Genomic DNA, 19,789 nt, shown 5'->3' on the forward strand with positions numbered 1-19,789 from the left:
GGATCTCTCTCCCCATCCCCCTTCCTCCTGTGGGATCTGTCTCCCCCATCCCCCTTCCTCCTGTGGGATCTCTCTCCTCCATCCGCCATCCCCCTTACTCCTGTGGGTTCTCTCTTCCCCATCCCCCTTCCTCCTGTGGGATCTCTCTCCCCCATCCCCCTTCCTCCTGTGGGATCTCTGTCCCCCATCCCCCTTCCTCCTGTGGGATCTCTCTCCTCCATCCCCCTTCCTCCTGTGGGATCTCTGTCCCCCATCCCCCTTCCTCCTGTGGGTTCTCTCTTCCCCATCCCCCTTCCTCCTGTGGGATCTCTCTCCCCCATCCCCCTTCCTCCTGTGGGGTTTCTCTCCCCCATCCCCCTTCCTCCTGTGGGTTCTCTCTCCTCCATCCCCCTTCCTCCTGTGGGATCCCTGTCCCCCATCCCCCTTCCTCCTGTGGGTTCTCTCTTCCCCATCCCCCTTCCTCCTGTGGGATCTCTCTCCCCCATCCCCCTTCATCCTGTGGGTTCTCTCTCCCCCATCCCCCTTCCTCCTGTGGGGTTTCTCTCCCGCATCCCCCTTCCTCCTGTGGGTTCTCACTTCCCCATCCCCCTTCCTCCTGTGGGATCTCTCTCCCCCATCTCCCTTCCTCGTGTGGGTTCTCTCTTCCCCATCCCCCTTCCTCCTGTGGGTTCTCTCTTCCCCATCCCCCTTCCTCCTGTGGGATCTCTCTCCCCCATCCACCTTCCTCTGTGGGACCTCTATTCTCCATCCCATCCTCTTGCGGGATCTCTCTCCCCCATCCCCCTTTCTCCTGTGGGTTCTCTCTTCCTTATCCCCCCTTCCTCTTGTGGGATCTCTCTTCCTCATCCCCCTTCCTCTTGTGGGATCTCTCTCCCCCATCCCCCTTTCTCCTGTGGGATCTCTCACCCCCATCCCCCTTCCTGCTGTGTGATCTCTCTTCCCCATCCCCCTTCCTCCTGTAGGATCCCTCCTCCATCCCCCTTCCTCCTGTGGGATCTCTGTCCCCCATCCCCCTTCCTCCTGTGGGTTCTCTCTTCCCCATCCCCCTTCCTCCTGTGGGATCTCTCTCCCCCATCCCCCTTCCTCCTGTGGGGTTTCTCTCCCCCATCCCCCCTTCCTCCTGTGGGTTCTCTCTCCTCCATCCCCCTTCCTCCTGTGGGATCCCTGTCCCCCATCCCCCTTCCTCCTGTGGGTTCTCTCTTCCCCATCCCCCTTCCTCTTGTGGGATCTCTCTCCTCCGTCGCCCTTCCTCCTGTGATCTCTCGCCCCCATCCCCCTTCCTCCTGTGGGATCTCTCCCCCCCCATCCCCCTTCCTCCTGTGGGACCTCTCTCCCCCATCCCCCTTCCTCCTGTGGGATCTCTCTCCCCCATCCCCCTTCCTCCTGTGGGATCTCTCTCCCCCATCCCCCTTCCTCCTGTGGGAACTCTCTTCCCCATCCCCTTCGTCCTGTGGTATCTGTCTCCTTCTTCCCCCTTCCTCTTGTGGGATCTCTCTCACCCATCCCCCTTCCTCCTGTGGGATCTCTCGCCCCCATCCCCCTTCCTCCTGTGGGATCTCTCTCCCCCATCCACCTTCCTCTGTGGGACCTCTATTCTCCATCCCATCCTCTTGTGGGATCTCTCTCCCCCCATCCCCCTTTCTCCTGTGGGTTCTCTCTTCCTTATCCCCCTTCTTCTTGTGGGATCTCTCTTCCTCATCCCCCTTCCTCTTGTGGGATCTCTCTCCCCCCATCCCCCTTTCTCCTGTGGGATCTCTCACCCCCATCCCCCTTCCTGCTGTGTGATCTCTCTTCCCCATCCCCCTTCCTCCTGTAGGATCCCTCCCCCATCCCCGTTCCTCCTGTGGCATCTCTCTCCCCCATCCCTCTTCCTCCTGTGGGATCTCTCTCCCCCATCCCCCCATCCTCTTGTGGGATCTCTCTCCCCCATCCCCCTTCCTCCTGTGGGGTCTCTCTCCCCCATCCCCCTTCCTCCTGTGGGGTCTCTCTCCCCCATCCCCCTTCCTCCTGTGGGATCTCTCTCCCCCATCCCCCTTCCTCCTGTGGGATCTCTCTCCTCCATCCCCCTTCCTCCGGTGGCAACTCTCTCCCCCATCACCCTTCCTCCGGTGGGATCTCTCTCCCTCATCTCCCTTTCTCATGAGGGATCTCTCTTCCCCATTCCACTTCCTCCTGTGGGAACTCTCTCCCCCATCCCCCTTCCTCCTGTGGTATCTGTCTCCCTCTTCCCCCTTCCTCATCTGGGATCTCTCACCCCCCTTCCCCCTTCCTCCTGTAGGTTCTCTCCTCCATCCCCCTTCCTCCTGTGGCATCTCTCTCCCCCATCCCTCTTCCTCCTGTGGAATCTCTCTCCTCCATCCCCCTTCCTCCTGTGGGATCTCTCTCCCCCATCCCCCTTGCTCTTGTGGGATCTCTCTCCCCCATCCCCCTTCCTCCTGTGGGATCTCTCTCCCCCATCTCCCTTCCTCCTGTGGGTTCTCTCTCCCCCATCCCCCTTCCTCCTGTGGTATCTCTCTCCCCCATCCCCCTTCCTCCTGCGGGATCTCTTTCTTCCATTCCGCATCCTCCTGTGGGATCTCCCTTCCCCATCCCCCTTCGTCCTGTGGGAACTCTCTTGCCCATCCCTCTTCTTCCTGTGGTATCTCTCTCCCCCATCCCCCTTCCTCCTGTGGGATCCCTCTCCCCCCATCCTCCTTCCTCCTGTGGTATCTCTCTCCCCCATCCCCCTTCCTCCTGCGGGATCTCTCTCCCCCATCCCCCTTCCTCCTGTGGTATCTCTCTCCCCCATCCCCCTTCCTCCTGTGGTATCTCTCTCCCCCATCCCCCTTCCTCCTGTGGGATCTCTATCTCCTATCCTCCTTTCTCCTGCGGGAAGTCTCTCCCCCATTCCCCTTCCTCCTGTGGGATCTCTCTCCCCCATTCCCCTTCCTCCGGTGGGACCTCTCTCCCCCATCCCCCCTTCCTCCTGTGGTATCTCCCTTCCCCATCCCCCTTCCTCCTGTGGGATCTCTGTACCACATTCCCCTTCCTCCTGTGGGATCTCTCTCCCCCCATCCCCCTTCCTCCTGTGCGATCTCCCTTCCCCATCCCCCTTCCTCCTGTGGGATCTCTATCCCCCATCCCCCTTCCTCCTGTGGGATCTCTATCTCCCATCCTCCTTCCTCCTGCCGGATCTCTCTCCCCCAACCCCCTTCCTGCTGTGGGATCTCTCTCCCCCATCCCACTTCCTCCTGTGGGATCTCTCTCCCCCATCCCCCTTCCTCCTGTGGGTTCTCTCTCCTCCATCCCCCTTCCTCCTGTGGGATCCCTGTCCCCCATCCCCCTTCCTCCTGTGGGTTCTCTCTTCCCCATCCCCCCTCCTGTGGGATCTCTCTCCCCCATCCCCCTTCCTCCTGTGGGTTCTCCCTTCCCCATCCCCCTTCCTCCTGTGGGATTTCACTCCCCAATTCCCCTTTATCCTGTGGGTTCTCACTCCTCCATCCCCGGTCCTCCTGTGGGAACTCTCTTCCCCATCCCACTTCCTCCTGTGGGATCTCTATTCCACATCCCCCTTCCTCCTAATGGGATCTCACTCCCCCATCCCGCTTCCTCCTGTGGGTGCTCTCTCCCCCATGTCCCTTTCTCTTGTGGGCTCACCCTTCCCCATCACCCTGCCTCCTGTGGGATCTCTCGCCCCCATTCCCCTTCCACCTGTGGGACCTCTCTCCTCCATCCCCCTTCCTCCTGCGGGAACTCTCATCCCCATTCCCCTTCCTCCTGTGGGACCTCTCTCCCCCATCCCCCCTTCCACCTGTGGGATCTCTTCACCATCCCCCATCCTCCTGTGGGATCTCTCTCCACCATCTCCCTTCCTCCTGTGGGATCTCTCTCCACCATCTCCCTTCCTCCTGTGGAACCTCTATGCTCCATCCCATCCTACTGTGGGATCCCTCTTCTCCATCCCCCATCCTCCTGTGGGATCTCTCTCCCCCCATCCCCCTTCCTCCTGTGGGAACTCTCTTCCCCATCTCCCTTCCTCCTGTGGGATCTCTCCCCCCCATCCCCCTTCCTCCTGTGGGACCTCTCTCCCCCATCCCCCTTCCTCCTGTGGGATCTCTCTCCGCCATCCCCCTTCCTCCTGTGGGATCTCTCTCCCCCATCCCCCTTCCTCCTGTGGGAACTCTCTTCCCCATCCCCTTCCTCCTGTGGTATCAGTCTCCCTCTTCCCCCTTCCTCTTGTGGGATCTCTCTCCCCCATCCCCCTTCCTCCTGTGGGATCTCTCGCCCCCATCCCCCTTTCTCCTGTGGGATCTCTCTTCCCCATTCCCCTTCCTCTAGTGGGATCTCTCTCCCCCATCCCCCTTCCTCTTGTGGGATCTCTCTCCTCCGTCGCCCTTCCTCCTGTGGGATCTCTCGCCCCCATCCCCCTTCCTCCTGTGGGATCTCTCCCCCCCCATCCCCCTTCCTCCTGTGGGACCTCTCTCCCCCATCCCCCTTCCTCCTGTGGGATCTCTCTCCCCCATCCCCCTTCCTCCTGTGGGATCTCTCTCCCCCATCCCCCTTCCTCCTGTGGGAACTCTCTTCCCCATCCCCTTCGTCCTGTGGTATCTGTCTCCTTCTTCCCCCTTCCTCTTGTGGGATCTCTCTCACCCATCCCCCTTCCTCCTGTGGGATCTCTCGCCCCCATCCCCCTTTCTCCTGTGGGATCTCTCTTCCCCATACCCCTTCCTCTAGTGGGATCTCTCTCCCCAATCCCCCTTCCTCTTGTGGGATCTCTCTCCTCCGTCCCCCTTCCTCCTGTGGGATCTCTCGCCCCCATCCCCCTTCCTCCTGTGGGATTTCTCCCCCCCATCCCCCTTCCTCCTGTGGGACCTCTCTCCCCCATCCCCCTTCCTCCTGTGGGATCTCTCTCCCCCATCCCCCTTCCTCCTGTGAGATCTCTCTCCCCCATCCCCCTTCCTCCTGTGGGAACTCTCTTCCCCATCCCCTTCCTCCTGTGGTATCTGTCTCCTTCTTCCCCCTTCCTCTTGTGGGATCTCTCTCCCCCATCCCCCTTCCTCCTGTGGGATCTCTCTCCCCCATCCCCCTTCCTCCTGTGGGATCTCTATCCCCCATTCCCCTTCCTTCTGCGGGATCTCTCTCCCCCATCTCCCTGCCTCCTGTGGGATCTCCCTTCCCCATCCCCCTTCCTCCTGTGGGATCTCTCACCCCCTTCCTCCTGTGGGATCTCACTTCCCCATCCCCCTTTCTCCTGTGGGATCTCTCTTCCCCATTCCCCTTCCTCTAGTGGGATCTCTCTCCCCCATCCCCCTTCCTCTTGTGGGATCTCTCTCCTCCGTCCCCCTTCCTCCTGTGGGATCTCTCGCCCCCATCCCCCTTCCTCCTGTGGGATCTCTCCCCCCCATCCCCCTTCCTCCTGTGGGACCTCTCTCCCCCATCCCCCTTCCTCCTGTGGGATCTCTCTCCCCCATCCCCCTTCCTCCTGTGGGATCTCTCTCCCCCATCCCCCTTCCTCCTGTGGGAACTCTCTTCCACATCCCCTTCCTCCTGTGGTATCTGTCTCCTTCTTCCCCCTTCCTCGTGGGATCTCTCTTCCCCATCCCCCTTCCTCCTGTGGGATCTCTCGCCCCCATCCCCCTTTCTCCTGTGGGATCTCTCTCCTCCGTCCCCCTTCCTCCTGTGGGATCTCTCGCCCCCATCCCCCTTTCTGCTGTGGGTTCTCTCTTCCCCATTCCCCTTCCTCTTGTGGGATCTCTCTTCCCCCATCCCCCTTCCTCCTGTGGGATCTCACTCCCCCATCCCCCTTCCGCCTGTGGGTTCTCCCAACCCCTTCCTCTTGTGGAATCTCTCTACTCCATCCCCCTTCCTCCTGTGGGAACTCTCTTCCCGATCCCCTTCCTCCTGTGGTATCAGTCTCCCTCTTCCCCCTTCCTCTTGTGGGATCTCTCTCCCCCATCCCCCTTCCTCCTGTGGGATCTCTCGCCCCCATCCCCCTTTCTCCTGTGGGATCTCTCTTCCCCATTCCCCTTCCTCTAGTGGGATCTCTCTCCCCCATCCCCCTTCCTCTTGTGGGATCTCTCTCCTCCGTCGCCCTTCCTCCTGTGGGACCTCTCTCCCCCATCCCCCTTCCTCCTGTGGGATCTCTCTCCCCCATCCCCCTTCCTCCTGTGGGATCTCTCTCCCCCATCCCCCTTCCTCCTGTGGGAACTCTCTTCCCCATCCCCTTCGTCCTGTGGTATCTGTCTCCTTCTTCCCCCTTCCTCTTGTGGGATCTCTCTCACCCATCCCCCTTCCTCCTGTGGGATCTCTCGCCCCCATCCCCCTTTCTCCTGTGGGATCTCTCTTCCCCATACCCCTTCCTCTAGTGGGATCTCTCTCCCCAATCCCCCTTCCTCTTGTGGGATCTCTCTCCTCCATCCCCCTTCCTCCTGTGGGATCTCTCGCCCCCATCCCCCTTCCTCCTGTGGGATTTCTCCCCCCCATCCCCCTTCCTCCTGTGGGACCTCTCTCCCCCATCCCCCTTCCTCCTGTGGGATCTCTCTCCCCCATCCCCCTTCCTCCTGTGAGATCTCTCTCCCCCATCCCCCTTCCTCCTGTGGGAACTCTCTTCCCCATCCCCTTCCTCCTGTGGTATCTGTCTCCTTCTTCCCCCTTCCTCTTGTGGGATCTCTCTCCCCCATCCCCCTTCCTCCTGTGGGATCTCTCTCCCCCATCCCCCTTCCTCCTGTGGGATCTCTATCCCCCATTCCCCTTCCTTCTGCGGGATCTCTCTCCCCCATCTCCCTGCCTCCTGTGGGATCTCCCTTCCCCATCCCCCTTCCTCCTGTGGGATCTCTCACCCCCTTCCTCCTGTGGGATCTCACTTCCCCATCCCCCTTTCTCCTGTGGGATCTCTCTTCCCCATTCCCCTTCCTCTAGTGGGATCTCTCTCCCCCATCCCCCTTCCTCTTGTGGGATCTCTCTCCTCCGTCCCCCTTCCTCCTGTGGGATCTCTCGCCCCCATCCCCCTTCCTCCTGTGGGATCTCTCCCCCCCATCCCCCCTTCCTCCTGTGGGACCTCTCTCCCCCATCCCCCTTCCTCCTGTGGGATCTCTCTCCCCCATCCCCCTTCCTCCTGTGGGATCTCTCTCCCCCATCCCCCTTCCTCCTGTGGGAACTCTCTTCCACATCCCCTTCCTCCTGTGGTATCTGTCTCCTTCTTCCCCCTTCCTCGTGGGATCTCTCTTCCCCATCCCCCTTCCTCCTGTGGGATCTCTCGCCCCCATCCCCCTTTCTCCTGTGGGATCTCTCTCCTCCGTCCCCCTTCCTCCTGTGGGATCTCTCGCCCCCATCCCCCTTTCTGCTGTGGGTTCTCTCTTCCCCATTCCCCTTCCTCTTGTGGGATCTCTCTTCCCCCATCCCCCTTCCTCCTGTGGGATCCAACTCCCCCATCCCCCTTCCGCCTGTGGGTTCTCCCAACCCCTTCCTCTTGTGGAATCTCTCTACTCCATCCCCCTTCCTCCTGTGGGATCTCTATCCCCCATTCCCCATCCTTCTGCGGGATCTCTCTCCCCCATCTCCCTGCCTCCTGTGGGATCTCCCTTCCCCATCCCCCTTCCTCCTGTGGGATCTCTCACCGCCTTCCTCCTGTGGGATCTCACTTCCCTATCCCCCTTCCTCCTGTGGGATCTCAATTCCCCATCCCCCTTCCTCCTGAGGGATCTCTATCTCCCATCCTCCTTCCTCCTGCGGGATCTCTCTCCCCCGTCCCCCTTCCTGCTGTGGGATCTCTCTCCCCCATCCCACTTCCTCCTGTGCGATCTCCCTTCCCCATCCCCCTTCCTCCTGTGGGATCTCTATCCCCCATCCCCCTTCCTCCTGAGGGATCTCTATCTCCCATCCTCCTTCCTCCTGCGGGATCTCTCTCCCCCATCCCCCTTCCTGCTGTGGGATCTCTCTCCCCCATCCCACTTCCTCCTGTGGGATCTCTCTCCCCCATCCCCCTTCCTCCTGTGGGGTTTCTCTCCCCCATCCCCCTTCCTCCTGTGTGTTCTCACTTCCCCATCACCCTTCCTCTTGTGGGATCTCTCTCCCCCATCTCCCTTCCTCTTGTGGGTTCTAACTTCCCCATCCCCCTTCCTGCTGTGGGATCTCTCTCCCCATCCCCCTTCCTCTTCTGGGATCTCTCTCACCCATCCACCTTCCTCTTCTGTGATCTCTCTTCCCCATCCCCCTTCCTCCTGTAGGATCCCTCCCCCATCCCTCTTCCTCCTGTGGGATCTCTCTCCCCCATCCCCCATCCTCTTGTGGGATCTCTCTCCCCCATCCCCCTTCCTCCTGTGGGATCTCTCTCCCCCATCTCCCTTCCTCCTGTGGGATCTCTCTCCCCATCCCCCTTCCTCCTGTGGGATCTGTCTCCCCCATCCCCCTTCCTCCTGTGGGATCTCTCTCCTCCATCCGCCATCCCCCTTACTCCTGTGGGTTCTCTCTTCCCCATCCCCCTTCCTCCTGTGGGATCTCTCTCCCCCATCCCCCTTCCTCCTGTGGGATCTCTGTCCCCCATCCCCCTTCCTCCTGTGGGATCTCTCTCCTCCATCCCCCTTCCTCCTGTGGGATCTCTGTCCCCCATCCCCCTTCCTCCTGTGGGTTCTCTCTTCCCCATCCCCCTTCCTCCTGTGGGATCTCTCTCCCCCATCCCCCTTCCTCCTGTGGGGTTTCTCTCCCCCATCCCCCTTCCTCCTGTGGGTTCTCTCTCCTCCATCCCCCTTCCTCCTGTGGGATCCCTGTCCCCCATCCCCCTTCCTCCTGTGGGTTCTCTCTTCCCCATCCCCCTTCCTCCTGTGGGATCTCTCTCCCCCATCCCCCTTCATCCTGTGGGTTCTCTCTCCCCCATCCCCCTTCCTCCTGTGGGGTTTCTCTCCCCCATCCCCCTTCCTCCTGTGGGTTCTCACTTCCCCATCCCCCTTCCTCCTGTGGGATCTCTCTCCCCCATCTCCCTTCCTCGTGTGGGTTCTCTCTTCCCCATCCCCCTTCCTCCTGTGGGTTCTCTCTTCCCCATCCCCCTTCCTCCTGTGGGATCTCTCTCCCCCATCCACCTTCCTCTGTGGGACCTCTATTCTCCATCCCATCCTCTTGTGGGATCTCTCTCCCCCATCCCCCTTTCTCCTGTGGGTTCTCTCTTCCTTATCCCCCTTCCTCTTGTGGGATCTCTCTTCCTCATCCCCCTTCCTCTTGTGGGATCTCTCTCCCCCATCCCCCTTTCTCCTGTGGGATCTCTCACCCCCATCCCCCTTCCTGCTGTGTGATCTCTCTTCCCCATCCCCCTTCCTCCTGTAGGATCCCTCCTCCATCCCCCTTCCTCCTGTGGGATCTCTGTCCCCCATCCCCCTTCCTCCTGTGGGTTCTCTCTTCCCCATCCCCCTTCCTCCTGTGGGATCTCTCTCCCCCATCCCCCTTCCTCCTGTGGGGTTTCTCTCCCCCATCCCCCTTCCTCCTGTGGGTTCTCTCTCCTCCATCCCCCTTCCTCCTGTGGGATCCCTGTCCCCCATCCCCCTTCCTCCTGTGGGTTCTCTCTTCCCCATCCCCCTTCCTCTTGTGGGATCTCTCTCCTCCGTCGCCCTTCCTCCTGTGGGATCTCTCGCCCCCATCCCCCTTCCTCCTGTGGGATCTCTACCCCCCATCCCCCTTCCTCCTGTGGGACCTCTCTCCCCCATCCCCCTTCCTCCTGTGGGATCTCTCTCCCCCATCCCCCTTCCTCCTGTGGGATCTCTCTCCCCCATCCCCCCTTCCTCCTGTGGGAACTCTCTTCCCCATCCCCTTCGTCCTGTGGTATCTGTCTCCTTCTTCCCCCTTCCTCTTGTGGGATCTCTCTCACCCATCCCCCTTCCTCCTGTGGGATCTCTCGCCCCCATCCCCCTTCCTCCTGTGGGATCTCTCTCCCCCATCCACCTTCCTCTGTGGGACCTCTATTCTCCATCCCATCCTCTTGTGGGATCTCTCTCCCCCATCCCCCTTTCTCCTGTGGGTTCTCTCTTCCTTATCCCCCTTCTTCTTGTGGGATCTCTCTTCCTCATCCCCCTTCCTCTTGTGGGATCTCTCTCCCCCATCCCCCTTTCTCCTGTGGGATCTCTCACCCCCATCCCCCTTCCTGCTGTGTGATCTCTCTTCCCCATCCCCCTTCCTCCTGTAGGATCCCTCCCCCATCCCCGTTCCTCCTGTGGCATCTCTCTCCCCCATCCCTCTTCCTCCTGTGGGATCTCTCTCCCCCATCCCCCATCCTCTTGTGGGATCTCTCTCCCCCATCCCCCTTCCTCCTGTGGGGTCTCTCTCCCCCATCCCCCTTCCTCCTGTGGGGTCTCTCTCCCCCATCCCCCTTCCTCCTGTGGGATCTCTCTCCCCCATCCCCCTTCCTCCTGTGGGATCTCTCTCCTCCATCCCCCTTCCTCCGGTGGCAACTCTCTCCCCCATCACCCTTCCTCCGGTGGGATCTCTCTCCCTCATCTCCCTTTCTCATGAGGGATCTCTCTTCCCCATTCCACTTCCTCCTGTGGGAACTCTCTCCCCCATCCCCCTTCCTCCTGTGGTATCTGTCTCCCTCTTCCCCCTTCCTCTTCTGGGATCTCTCAACCCCTTCCCCCTTCCTCCTGTAGGTTCTCTCCTCCATCCCCCTTCCTCCTGTGGCATCTCTCTCCCCCATCCCTCTTCCTCCTGTGGAATCTCTCTCCTCCATCCCCCTTCCTCCTGTGGGATCTCTCTCCCCCATCCCCCTTGCTCTTGTGGGATCTCTCTCCCCCATCCCCCTTCCTCCTGTGGGATCTCTCTCCCCCATCTCCCTTCCTCCTGTGGGTTCTCTCTCCCCCATCCCCCTTCCTCCTGTGGTATCTCTCTCCCCCATCCCCCTTCCTCCTGCGGGATCTCTTTCTTCCATTCCGCATCCTCCTGTGGGATCTCCCTTCCCCATCCCCCTTCGTCCTGTGGGAACTCTCTTGCCCATCCCTCTTCTTCCTGTGGTATCTCTCTCCCCCATCCCCCTTCCTCCTGTGGGATCCCTCTCCCCCATCCTCCTTCCTCCTGTGGTATCTCTCTCCCCCATCCCCCTTCCTCCTGCGGGATCTCTCTCCCCCATCCCCCTTCCTCCTGTGGTATCTCTCTCCCCCATCCCCCTTCCTCCTGTGGTATCTCTCTCCCCCATCCCCCTTCCTCCTGTGGGATCTCTATCTCCTATCCTCCTTTCTCCTGCGGGAAGTCTCTCCCCCATTCCCCTTCCTCCTGTGGGATCTCTCTCCCCCATTCCCCTTCCTCCGGTGGGACCTCTCTCCCCCATCCCCCTTCCTCCTGTGGTATCTCCCTTCCCCATCCCCCTTCCTCCTGTGGGATCTCTGTACCACATTCCCCTTCCTCCTGTGGGATCTCTCTCCCCCATCCCCCTTCCTCCTGTGCGATCTCCCTTCCCCATCCCCCTTCCTCCTGTGGGATCTCTATCCCCCATCCCCCTTCCTCCTGTGGGATCTCTATCTCCCATCCTCCTTCCTCCTGCCGGATCTCTCTCCCCCAACCCCCTTCCTGCTGTGGGATCTCTCTCCCCCATCCCACTTCCTCCTGTGGGATCTCTCTCCCCCATCCCCCTTCCTCCTGTGGGTTCTCTCTCCTCCATCCCCCTTCCTCCTGTGGGATCCCTGTCCCCCATCCCCCTTCCTCCTGTGGGTTCTCTCTTCCCCATCCCCCCTCCTGTGGGATCTCTCTCCCCCATCCCCCTTCCTCCTGTGGGTTCTCCCTTCCCCATCCCCCTTCCTCCTGTGGGATTTCTCTCCCCCATCCACCTTCCTCTGTGGGACCTCTATTCTCCATCCCATCCTCTTGTGGGATCTCTCTCCCCCATCCCCCTTTCTCCTGTGGGTTCTCTCTTCCTTATCCCCCTTTCTCCTGTGGGTTCTCTCTTCCTTATCCTCCTTCCTCTTGTGGGATCTCTCTTCCTCATCCCCCTTCCTCTTGTGGGATCTCTCTCCCCCATCCCCCTTCCTCCTGTGGGATCTCTCTCCCCCATCCCCCTTCCTCCTGTGGGGTTTCTCTCCCCCATCCCCCTTCCTCCTGTGGGTTCTCACTTCCCCATCACCCTTCCTCCTGTGGGATCTCTCTCCCCCATCTCCCTTCCTCCTGTGGGTTCTACCTTCCCCATCCCCCTTCCTCTTCTGTGATCTCTCTTCCCCATCCCCCTTCCTCCTGTAGGATCCCTCCCCCATCCCTCTTCCTCCTGTGGGATCTCTCTCCCCCATCCCTCATCCTCTTGTGGGATCTCTCTCCCCCATCCCCCTTCCTCCTGTGGGATCTCTCTCCCCCATCTCCCTTCCTCCTGTGGGATCTCTCTCCCCCATCCCCCTTCCTCCTGTGGGATCTGTCTCCCCCATCCCCCTTCCTCCTGTGGGATCTGTCTCCTCCATCCGCCATCCCCCTTACTCCTGTGGGTTCTCTCTTCCCCATCCCCCTTCCTCCTGTGGGATCACTGTCCCCCATCCCCCTTCCTCCTGTGGGATCTCTGTCCCCCATCCCCCTTCCTCCTGTGGGATCTCTCTCCTCCATCCCCCTTCCTCCTGTGGGATCTCTGTCCCCCATCCCCCTTCCTCCTGTGGGTTCTCTCTTCCCCATCCCCCCTTCCTCCTGTGGGATCCCTGTCCCCCGTCCCCCTTCCTCCTGTGGGATCTCTCTCCCCCATCCCCCTTCCTCCTGTGGGATCTGTCTCCCCCATCCCCCTTCCTCCTGTGGGATCTCTCTCCTCCATCCGCCATCCCCCTTACTCCTGTGGGTTCTCTCTTCCCCATCCCCCTTCCTCCTGTGGGATCTCTGTCCCCCATCCCCCTTCCTCCTGTGGGATCTCTCTCCTCCATCCCCCTTCCTCCTGTGGGATCTCTCTTCCCCATCCCCCTTCCTCCTGTGGGGTTTCTCTCCCCCATCCCTCTTCCTCCTGTGGGTTCTCTCTCCTCCATCCCCCTTCCTCCTGTGGGATCCCTGTCCCCCATCCCCCTTCCTCCTGTGGGTTCTCTCTTCCCCATCCCCCTTCCTCTTGTGGGATCTCTCTCCTCCGTCGCCCTTCCTCCTGTGGGATCTCTCGCCCCCATCCCCCTTCCTCCTGTGGGATCTCTCCCCCCCATCCCCCTTCCTCCTGTGGGACCTCTCTCCCCCATCCCCCTTCCTCCTGTGGGATCTCTCTCCCCCATCCCCCTTCCTCCTGTGGGATCTCTCTCCCCCATCCCCCTTCCTCCTGTGGGAACTCTCTTCCCCATCCCCTTCGTCCTGTGGTATCTGTCTCCTTCTTCCCCCTTCCTCTTGTGGGATCTCTCTCACCCATCCCCCTTCCTCCTGTGGGATCTCTCGCCCCCATCCCCCTTCCTCCTGTGGGATCTCTCTCCCCCATCCACCTTCCTCTGTGGGACCTCTATTCTCCATCCCATCCTCTTGTGGGATCTCTCTCCCCCATCCCCCTTTCTCCTGTGGGTTCTCTCTTCCTTATCCCCCTTCTTCTTGTGGGATCTCTCTTCCTCATCCCCCTTCCTCTTGTGGGATCTCTCTCCCCCATCCCCCTTTCTCCTGTGGGATCTCTCACCCCCATCCCCCTTCCTGCTGTGTGATCTCTCTTCCCCATCCCCCTTCCTCCTGTAGGATCCCTCCCCCATCCCCGTTCCTCCTGTGGCATCTCTCTCCCCCATCCCTCTTCCTCCTGTGGGATCTCTCTCCCCCATCCCCCATCCTCTTGTGGGATCTCTCTCCCCCATCCCCCTTCCTCCTGTGGGGTCTCTCTCCCCCATCCCCCTTCCTCCTGTGGGGTCTCTCTCCCCCATCCCCCTTCCTCCTGTGGGATCTCTCTCCCCCATCCCCCTTCCTCCTGTGGGATCTCTCTCCTCCATCCCCCTTCCTCCGGTGGCAACTCTCTCCCCCATCACCCTTCCTCCGGTGGGATCTCTCTCCCTCATCTCCCTTTCTCATGAGGGATCTCTCTTCCCCATTCCACTTCCTCCTGTGGGAACTCTCTCCCCCATCCCCCTTCCTCCTGTGGTATCTGTCTCCCTCTTCCCCCTTCCTCTTCTGGGATCTCTCAACCCCTTCCCCCTTCCTCCTGTAGGTTCTCTCCTCCATCCCCCTTCCTCCTGTGGCAACTCTCTCCCCCATCCCTCTTCCTCCTGTGGAATCTCTCTCCTCCATCCCCCTTCCTCCTGTGGGATCTCTCTCCCCCATCCCCCTTGCTCTTGTGGGATCTCTCTCCCCCATCCCCCTTCCTCCTGTGGGATCTCTCTCCCCCATCTCCCTTCCTCCTGTGGGTTCTCTCTCCCCCATCCCCCTTCCTCCTGTGGTATCTCTCTCCCCCATCCCCCTTCCTCCTGCGGGATCTCTTTCTTCCATTCCGCATCCTCCTGTGGGATCTCCCTTCCCCATCCCCCTTCGTCCTGTGGGAACTCTCTTGCCCATCCCTCTTCTTCCTGTGGTATCTCTCTCCCCCATCCCCCTTCCTCCTGTGGGATCCCTCTCCCCCATCCTCCTTCCTCCTGTGGTATCTCTCTCCCCCATCCCCCTTCCTCCTGCGGGATCTCTCTCCCCCATCCCCCTTCCTCCTGTGGTATCTCTCTCCCCCATCCCCCTTCCTCCTGTGGTATCTCTCTCCCCCATCCCCCTTCCTCCTGTGGGATCTCTATCTCCTATCCTCCTTTCTCCTGCGGGAAGTCTCTCCCCCATTCCCCTTCCTCCTGTGGGATCTCTCTCCCCCATTCCCCTTCCTCCGGTGGGACCTCTCTCCCCCATCCCCCTTCCTCCTGTGGTATCTCCCTTCCCCATCCCCCTTCCTCCTGTGGGATCTCTGTACCACATTCCCCTTCCTCCTGTGGGATCTCTCTCCCCCATCCCCCTTCCTCCTGTGCGATCTCCCTTCCCCATCCCCCTTCCTCCTGTGGGATCTCTATCCCCCATCCCCCTTCCTCCTGTGGGATCTCTATCTCCCATCCTCCTTCCTCCTGCCGGATCTCTCTCCCCCAACCCCCTTCCTGCTGTGGGATCTCTCTCCCCCATCCCACTTCCTCCTGTGGGATCTCTCTCCCCCCATCCCCCTTCCTCCTGTGGGTTCTCTCTCCTCCATCCCCCTTCCTCCTGTGGGATCCCTGTCCCCCATCCCCCTTCCTCCTGTGGGTTCTCTCTTCCCCATCCCCCCTCCTGTGGGATCTCTCTCCCCCATCCCCCTTCCTCCTGTGGGTTCTCCCTTCCCCATCCCCCTTCCTCCTGTGGGATTTCTCTCCCCCATCCACCTTCCTCTGTGGGACCTCTATTCTCCATCCCATCCTCTTGTGGGATCTCTCTCCCCCATCCCCCTTTCTCCTGTCGGTTCTCTCTTCCTTATCCCCCTTTCTCCTGTGGGTTCTCTCTTCCTTATCCTCCTTCCTCTTGTGGGATCTCTCTTCCTCATCCCCCTTCCTCTTGTGGGATCTCTCTCCCCCATCCCCCTTCCTCCTGTGGGATCTCTCTCCCCCATCCCCCTTCCTCCTGTGGGGTTTCTCTCCCCCATCCCCCTTCCTCCTGTGGGTTCTCACTTCCCCATCACCCTTCCTCCTGTGGGATCTCTCTCCCCCATCTCCCTTCCTCCTGTGGGTTCTACCTTCCCCATCCCCCTTCCTCTTCTGTGATCTCTCTTCCCCATCCCCCTTCCTCCTGTAGGATCCCTCCCCCATCCCTCTTCCTCCTGTGGGATCTCTCTCCCCCATCCCTCATCCTCTTGTGGGATCTCTCTCCCCCATCCCCCTTCCTCCTGTGGGATCTCTCTCCCCCATCTCCCTTCCTCCTGTGGGATCTCTCTCCCCCATCCCCCTTCCTCCTGTGGGATCTGTCTCCCCCATCCCCCTTCCTCCTGTGGGATCTGTCTCCTCCATCCGCCATCCCCCTTACTCCTGTGGGTTCTCTCTTCCCCATCCCCCTTCCTCCTGTGGGATCACTGTCCCCCATCCCCCTTCCTCCTGTGGGATCTCTGTCCCCCATCCCCCTTCCTCCTGTGGGATCTCTCTCCTCCATCCCCCTTCCTCCTGTGGGATCTCTGTCCCCCATCCCCCTTCCTCCTGTGGGTTCTCTCTTCCCCATCCCCCTTCCTCCTGTGGGATCCCTGTCCCCCGTCCCCCTTCCTCCTGTGGGATCTCTCTCCCCCATCCCCCTTCCTCCTGTGGGATCTGTCTCCCCCATCCCCCTTCCTCCTGTGGGATCTCTCTCCTCCATCCGCCATCCCCCTTACTCCTGTGGGTTCTCTCTTCCCCATCCCCCTTCCTCCTGTGGGATCTCTGTCCCCCATCCCCCTTCCTCCTGTGGGATCTCTCTCCTCCATCCCCCTTCCTCCTGTGGGATCTCTCTTCCCCATCCCCCTTCCTCCTGTGGGGTTTCTCTCCCCCATCCCCCTTCCTCCTGTGGGTTCTCTCTCCTCCATCCCCCTTCCTCCTGTGGGATCCCTGTCCCCCATCCCCCTTCCTCCTGTGGGTTCTCTCTTCCCCATCCCCCTTCCTCCTGTGGGATCTCTCTCCCCCATCCCCCTTCATCCTGTGGGTTCTCTCTCTCCCATCCCCCTTCCTCCTGTGGGGTTTCTCTCCCCCATCCCCCTTCCTCCTGTGGGTTCTCACTTCCCCATCCCCCTTCCTCCTGTGGGATCTCTCTCCCCCATCTCCCTTCCTCGTGTGGGTTCTCTCTTCCCCATCCCCCTTCCTCCTGTGGGTTCTCTCTTCCCCATCCCCCTTCCTCCTGTGGGATCTCTCTCCCCCATCCACCTTCCTCTGTGGGACCTCTATTCTCCATCCCATCCTCTTGTGGGATCTCTCTCCCCCATCCCCCTTTCTCCTGTGGTTTCTCTCTTCCTTATCCCCCTTCCTCTTGTGGGATCTCTCTTCCTCATCCCCCTTCCTCTTGTGGGATCTCTCTCCCCCATCCCCCTTTCTCCTGTGGGATCTCTCACCCCCATCCCCCTTCCTGCTGTGTGATCTCTCTTCCCCATCCCCCTTCCTCCTGTAGGATCCCTCCCCCATCCCCGTTCCTCCTGTGGCATCTCTCTCCCCCATCCCTCTTCCTCCTGTGGGATCTCTCTCCCCCATCCCCCATCCTCTTGTGGGATCTCTCTCCCCCATCCCCCTTCCTCCTGTGGGGTCTCTCTCCCCCATCCCCCTTCCTCCTGTGGGATCTCTCTCCCCCATCCCCCTTCCTCCTGTGGGATCTCTCTCCTCCATCCGCCATCCCCCTTACTCCTGTGGGTTCTCTCTTCCCCATCCCCCTTCCTCCTGTGGGATCTCTCTCCCCCATCCCCCTTCCTCCTGTGGGATCTCTCTCCTCCATCCCCCTTCCTCCTGTGGGATCTCTGTCCCCCATCCCCCTTCCTCCTGTGGATTCTCTCTTCCCCATCCCCCTTCCTCCTGTGGGATCTCTCTCCCCCATCCCCCTTCCTCCTGTGGGTTCTCTCTTCCCATCCCCCTTCCTCCTGTGGGATCTCTCTCCCCCATCCCCCTTCCTCCTGTGGGTTCTCTCTTCCCCATCCACCTTCCTCCTGTGGGATCTCTCTCCCCCATCCCCCTTCCTCCTGTGGGGTTTCTCTCCCCCATCCCCCTTCCTCCTGTGGGTTCTCTCTTCCCCATCCCCCTTCCTCCTGTGGGATCTCTCTCCCCCATCCCCCTTTCTCCTGTGGGTTCTCTCTTCCTTATCCCCCTTCCTCTTGTGGGATCTCTCTTCCTCATCCCCCTTCCTCTTGTGGGATCTCTCTCCCCCATCCCCCTTCCTCCTGTGGGATCTCTCTCCCCCATCCCCCTTCCTGCTGTTTGATCTCTCTCCCCCATCCCACTTCCTCTTCTGGGATCTCTCTCACCCATCCCCCTTCCTCTTGTGTGATCTCTCTTCCCCATCCCCCTTCTTCCTGTGGGATCACTCTTCTCCATCCCCCTTCCTTCTGTGGGATCTCTCACATCCATCCCCCTTCCTCCTGTGGGATCTCTCTTCACCATCCCCCTTCCTCCTGTGGGGTCTCTCTCCCCCATCCCCCTTCCTCCTGTGGGATCTCTCTCCCCCATCCCCCTTCCTCCTGTGGGATCTCTCTTCCACATCCGCTTCTTTCTGTGTCTTTCCATCCTTTACCTTAGGTGATGTTTCTTCCTCCATCTCCCATCGACATTCCCCGATTCTCAAATCTTCCTCACTGTTTGACTTTCTCCCCTTCACCCCCGGCCTTTCCGACTGTCTCACATCAGGAACACTTTTCTAACAATCAGGGAATGAGAGAGAATATGTGGAGTTTACAGGGACACACCAACAGACGAAATTACTGACATTCGGTGAATTCATTGGAGCTGGGCAGTGAGGGACATTGACAGTGATGGGAACTACGATCAGTGAATTAATAAAGCGTTTAATGTTTGCTGAAATATCCGAGTGAGAGAAATTGCCTCAGACTCACGGTTTTAATTACTATGTTCATCAATCTGTCTGTTTGTGTTTAGACTGAACGATAATAAACTGGGAGATTCAGGAGTGAAACTGGTGTCTGCGGCTCTGAGGAACCCGGAGTGTAAAATACAGACACTGGGGTAAGTACCAGACTGTGGGAGATTGTGTTTACAGTCACTGGGTGTCTGACACTGAACATTAATGTGATCAGTAATTGTGTTACTGATAAACACTGGGGATTTGTACCGTCTCCTGTCTCTCTGTGTATTTCACCCTCACCCTCTCTCATCTCCAGGCTGGAGAATGTCGGTCTCACAGATTCTGGTGCCGAGGATCTCGTCTCCGCTCTCAGTACAAACCCATCACTGACGGAGCTGGACCTGATATCAAACTCGCTGACAGACTAGCCTTATAATCATTCAGATTCATATCATTACCTCGTTTTTGAACCTTTTGGAAGCTCTTCTTTTCTTCTTCACTAGATTTACAACGGCCTTTGTGCACCACGGATCTTGTACCCCACCATCCTTTCCATGTCTCATTGGAATGATTCTACTCAGAACCCCACGCATATATCCCCTGAACATTTTCTACATTTCTTTGGTCCGTTTCCCTGAGGACATCAATTTCCAATTTATGCTTACAAGTTCCAGCCTGATAGGCTCATAGTTCTCCTTACTCCAATTAGTGGTTTCCCTAACTTGCCTGTTCCTATCCCTCTCTAATGCTATGGTAAATGAGATAGGATTGTGATCACTATCTCCAAAATGCTGTCCCACTGAGAGACCTGACACCTGGCCAGGTTCATTTCCCAATACCGGATCAAGTGCAGCCTCTCCATATAGTGTCAGCTTATCTACATATCTACATATTGTGTCAGGAAACCTTCCTGAACACACCTAACAAACTCCACCCCGTCAAAACCCTTCACTCTAGGGAGATGCCAATCAATATTTGGGAAATTAAAATCTCCCACTTCAACAACCCTGTTATTGTTACTCCTTTCCAGAATCTGTCTCCCTATCTGCTCCTCGATGTCCCTGTTACTGTTGGGAGGTCTATACAAAACACCCAGTCGAGGTGCCACGATCAACAGTGCCACGCCCCCACCTCTGTGGCCTCCCTCCCTGTCCTTTCTGAAACATCTAAAGCCTGGCACTCGAAATAAACATTCCTGTCCCTGCACCATCCAAGTCTCTGTAATGGCCACCACATCATATCTCCAAGTACTGATCCACGCTCTAAGCTCATCTGCTTTGTTCACAACACTCCTTGCATTAAAATAGACACACCTCAAACCATCGGTCTGAGAGCATCCCTTCTCTATCACTTGCCTATGCTCCCTCTCGCGCTGTCTCCAAATTTTCTCTATTTGTGAGCCAACCTCCCTTTCCGC

General features: G+C 59.5%; 1 protein-coding gene across 1 annotated transcript in view; it reads left to right on the forward strand.

The window, feature by feature from the left end:
• LOC140722359 (NACHT, LRR and PYD domains-containing protein 3-like) overlaps window positions 1–18,800 on the forward strand; it is a 219,846-nt gene extending 201,046 nt beyond the window's left edge. Inside the window, exons 8-9 of the mRNA XM_073037122.1 lie at window positions 18,447–18,533; window positions 18,689–18,800. Of these exons, the coding sequence (XP_072893223.1) occupies window positions 18,447–18,533; window positions 18,689–18,800 (199 nt within the window). The remainder of the gene's footprint in view (window positions 1–18,446; window positions 18,534–18,688) is intronic.
• The last annotated feature ends 989 nt before the right edge of the window (window positions 18,801–19,789 follow it).

Source organism: Hemitrygon akajei, unplaced genomic scaffold, assembly GCF_048418815.1.
Source record: "Hemitrygon akajei unplaced genomic scaffold, sHemAka1.3 Scf000075, whole genome shotgun sequence".
Classification (NCBI taxonomy): Eukaryota; Metazoa; Chordata; class Chondrichthyes; order Myliobatiformes; family Dasyatidae; genus Hemitrygon; species Hemitrygon akajei.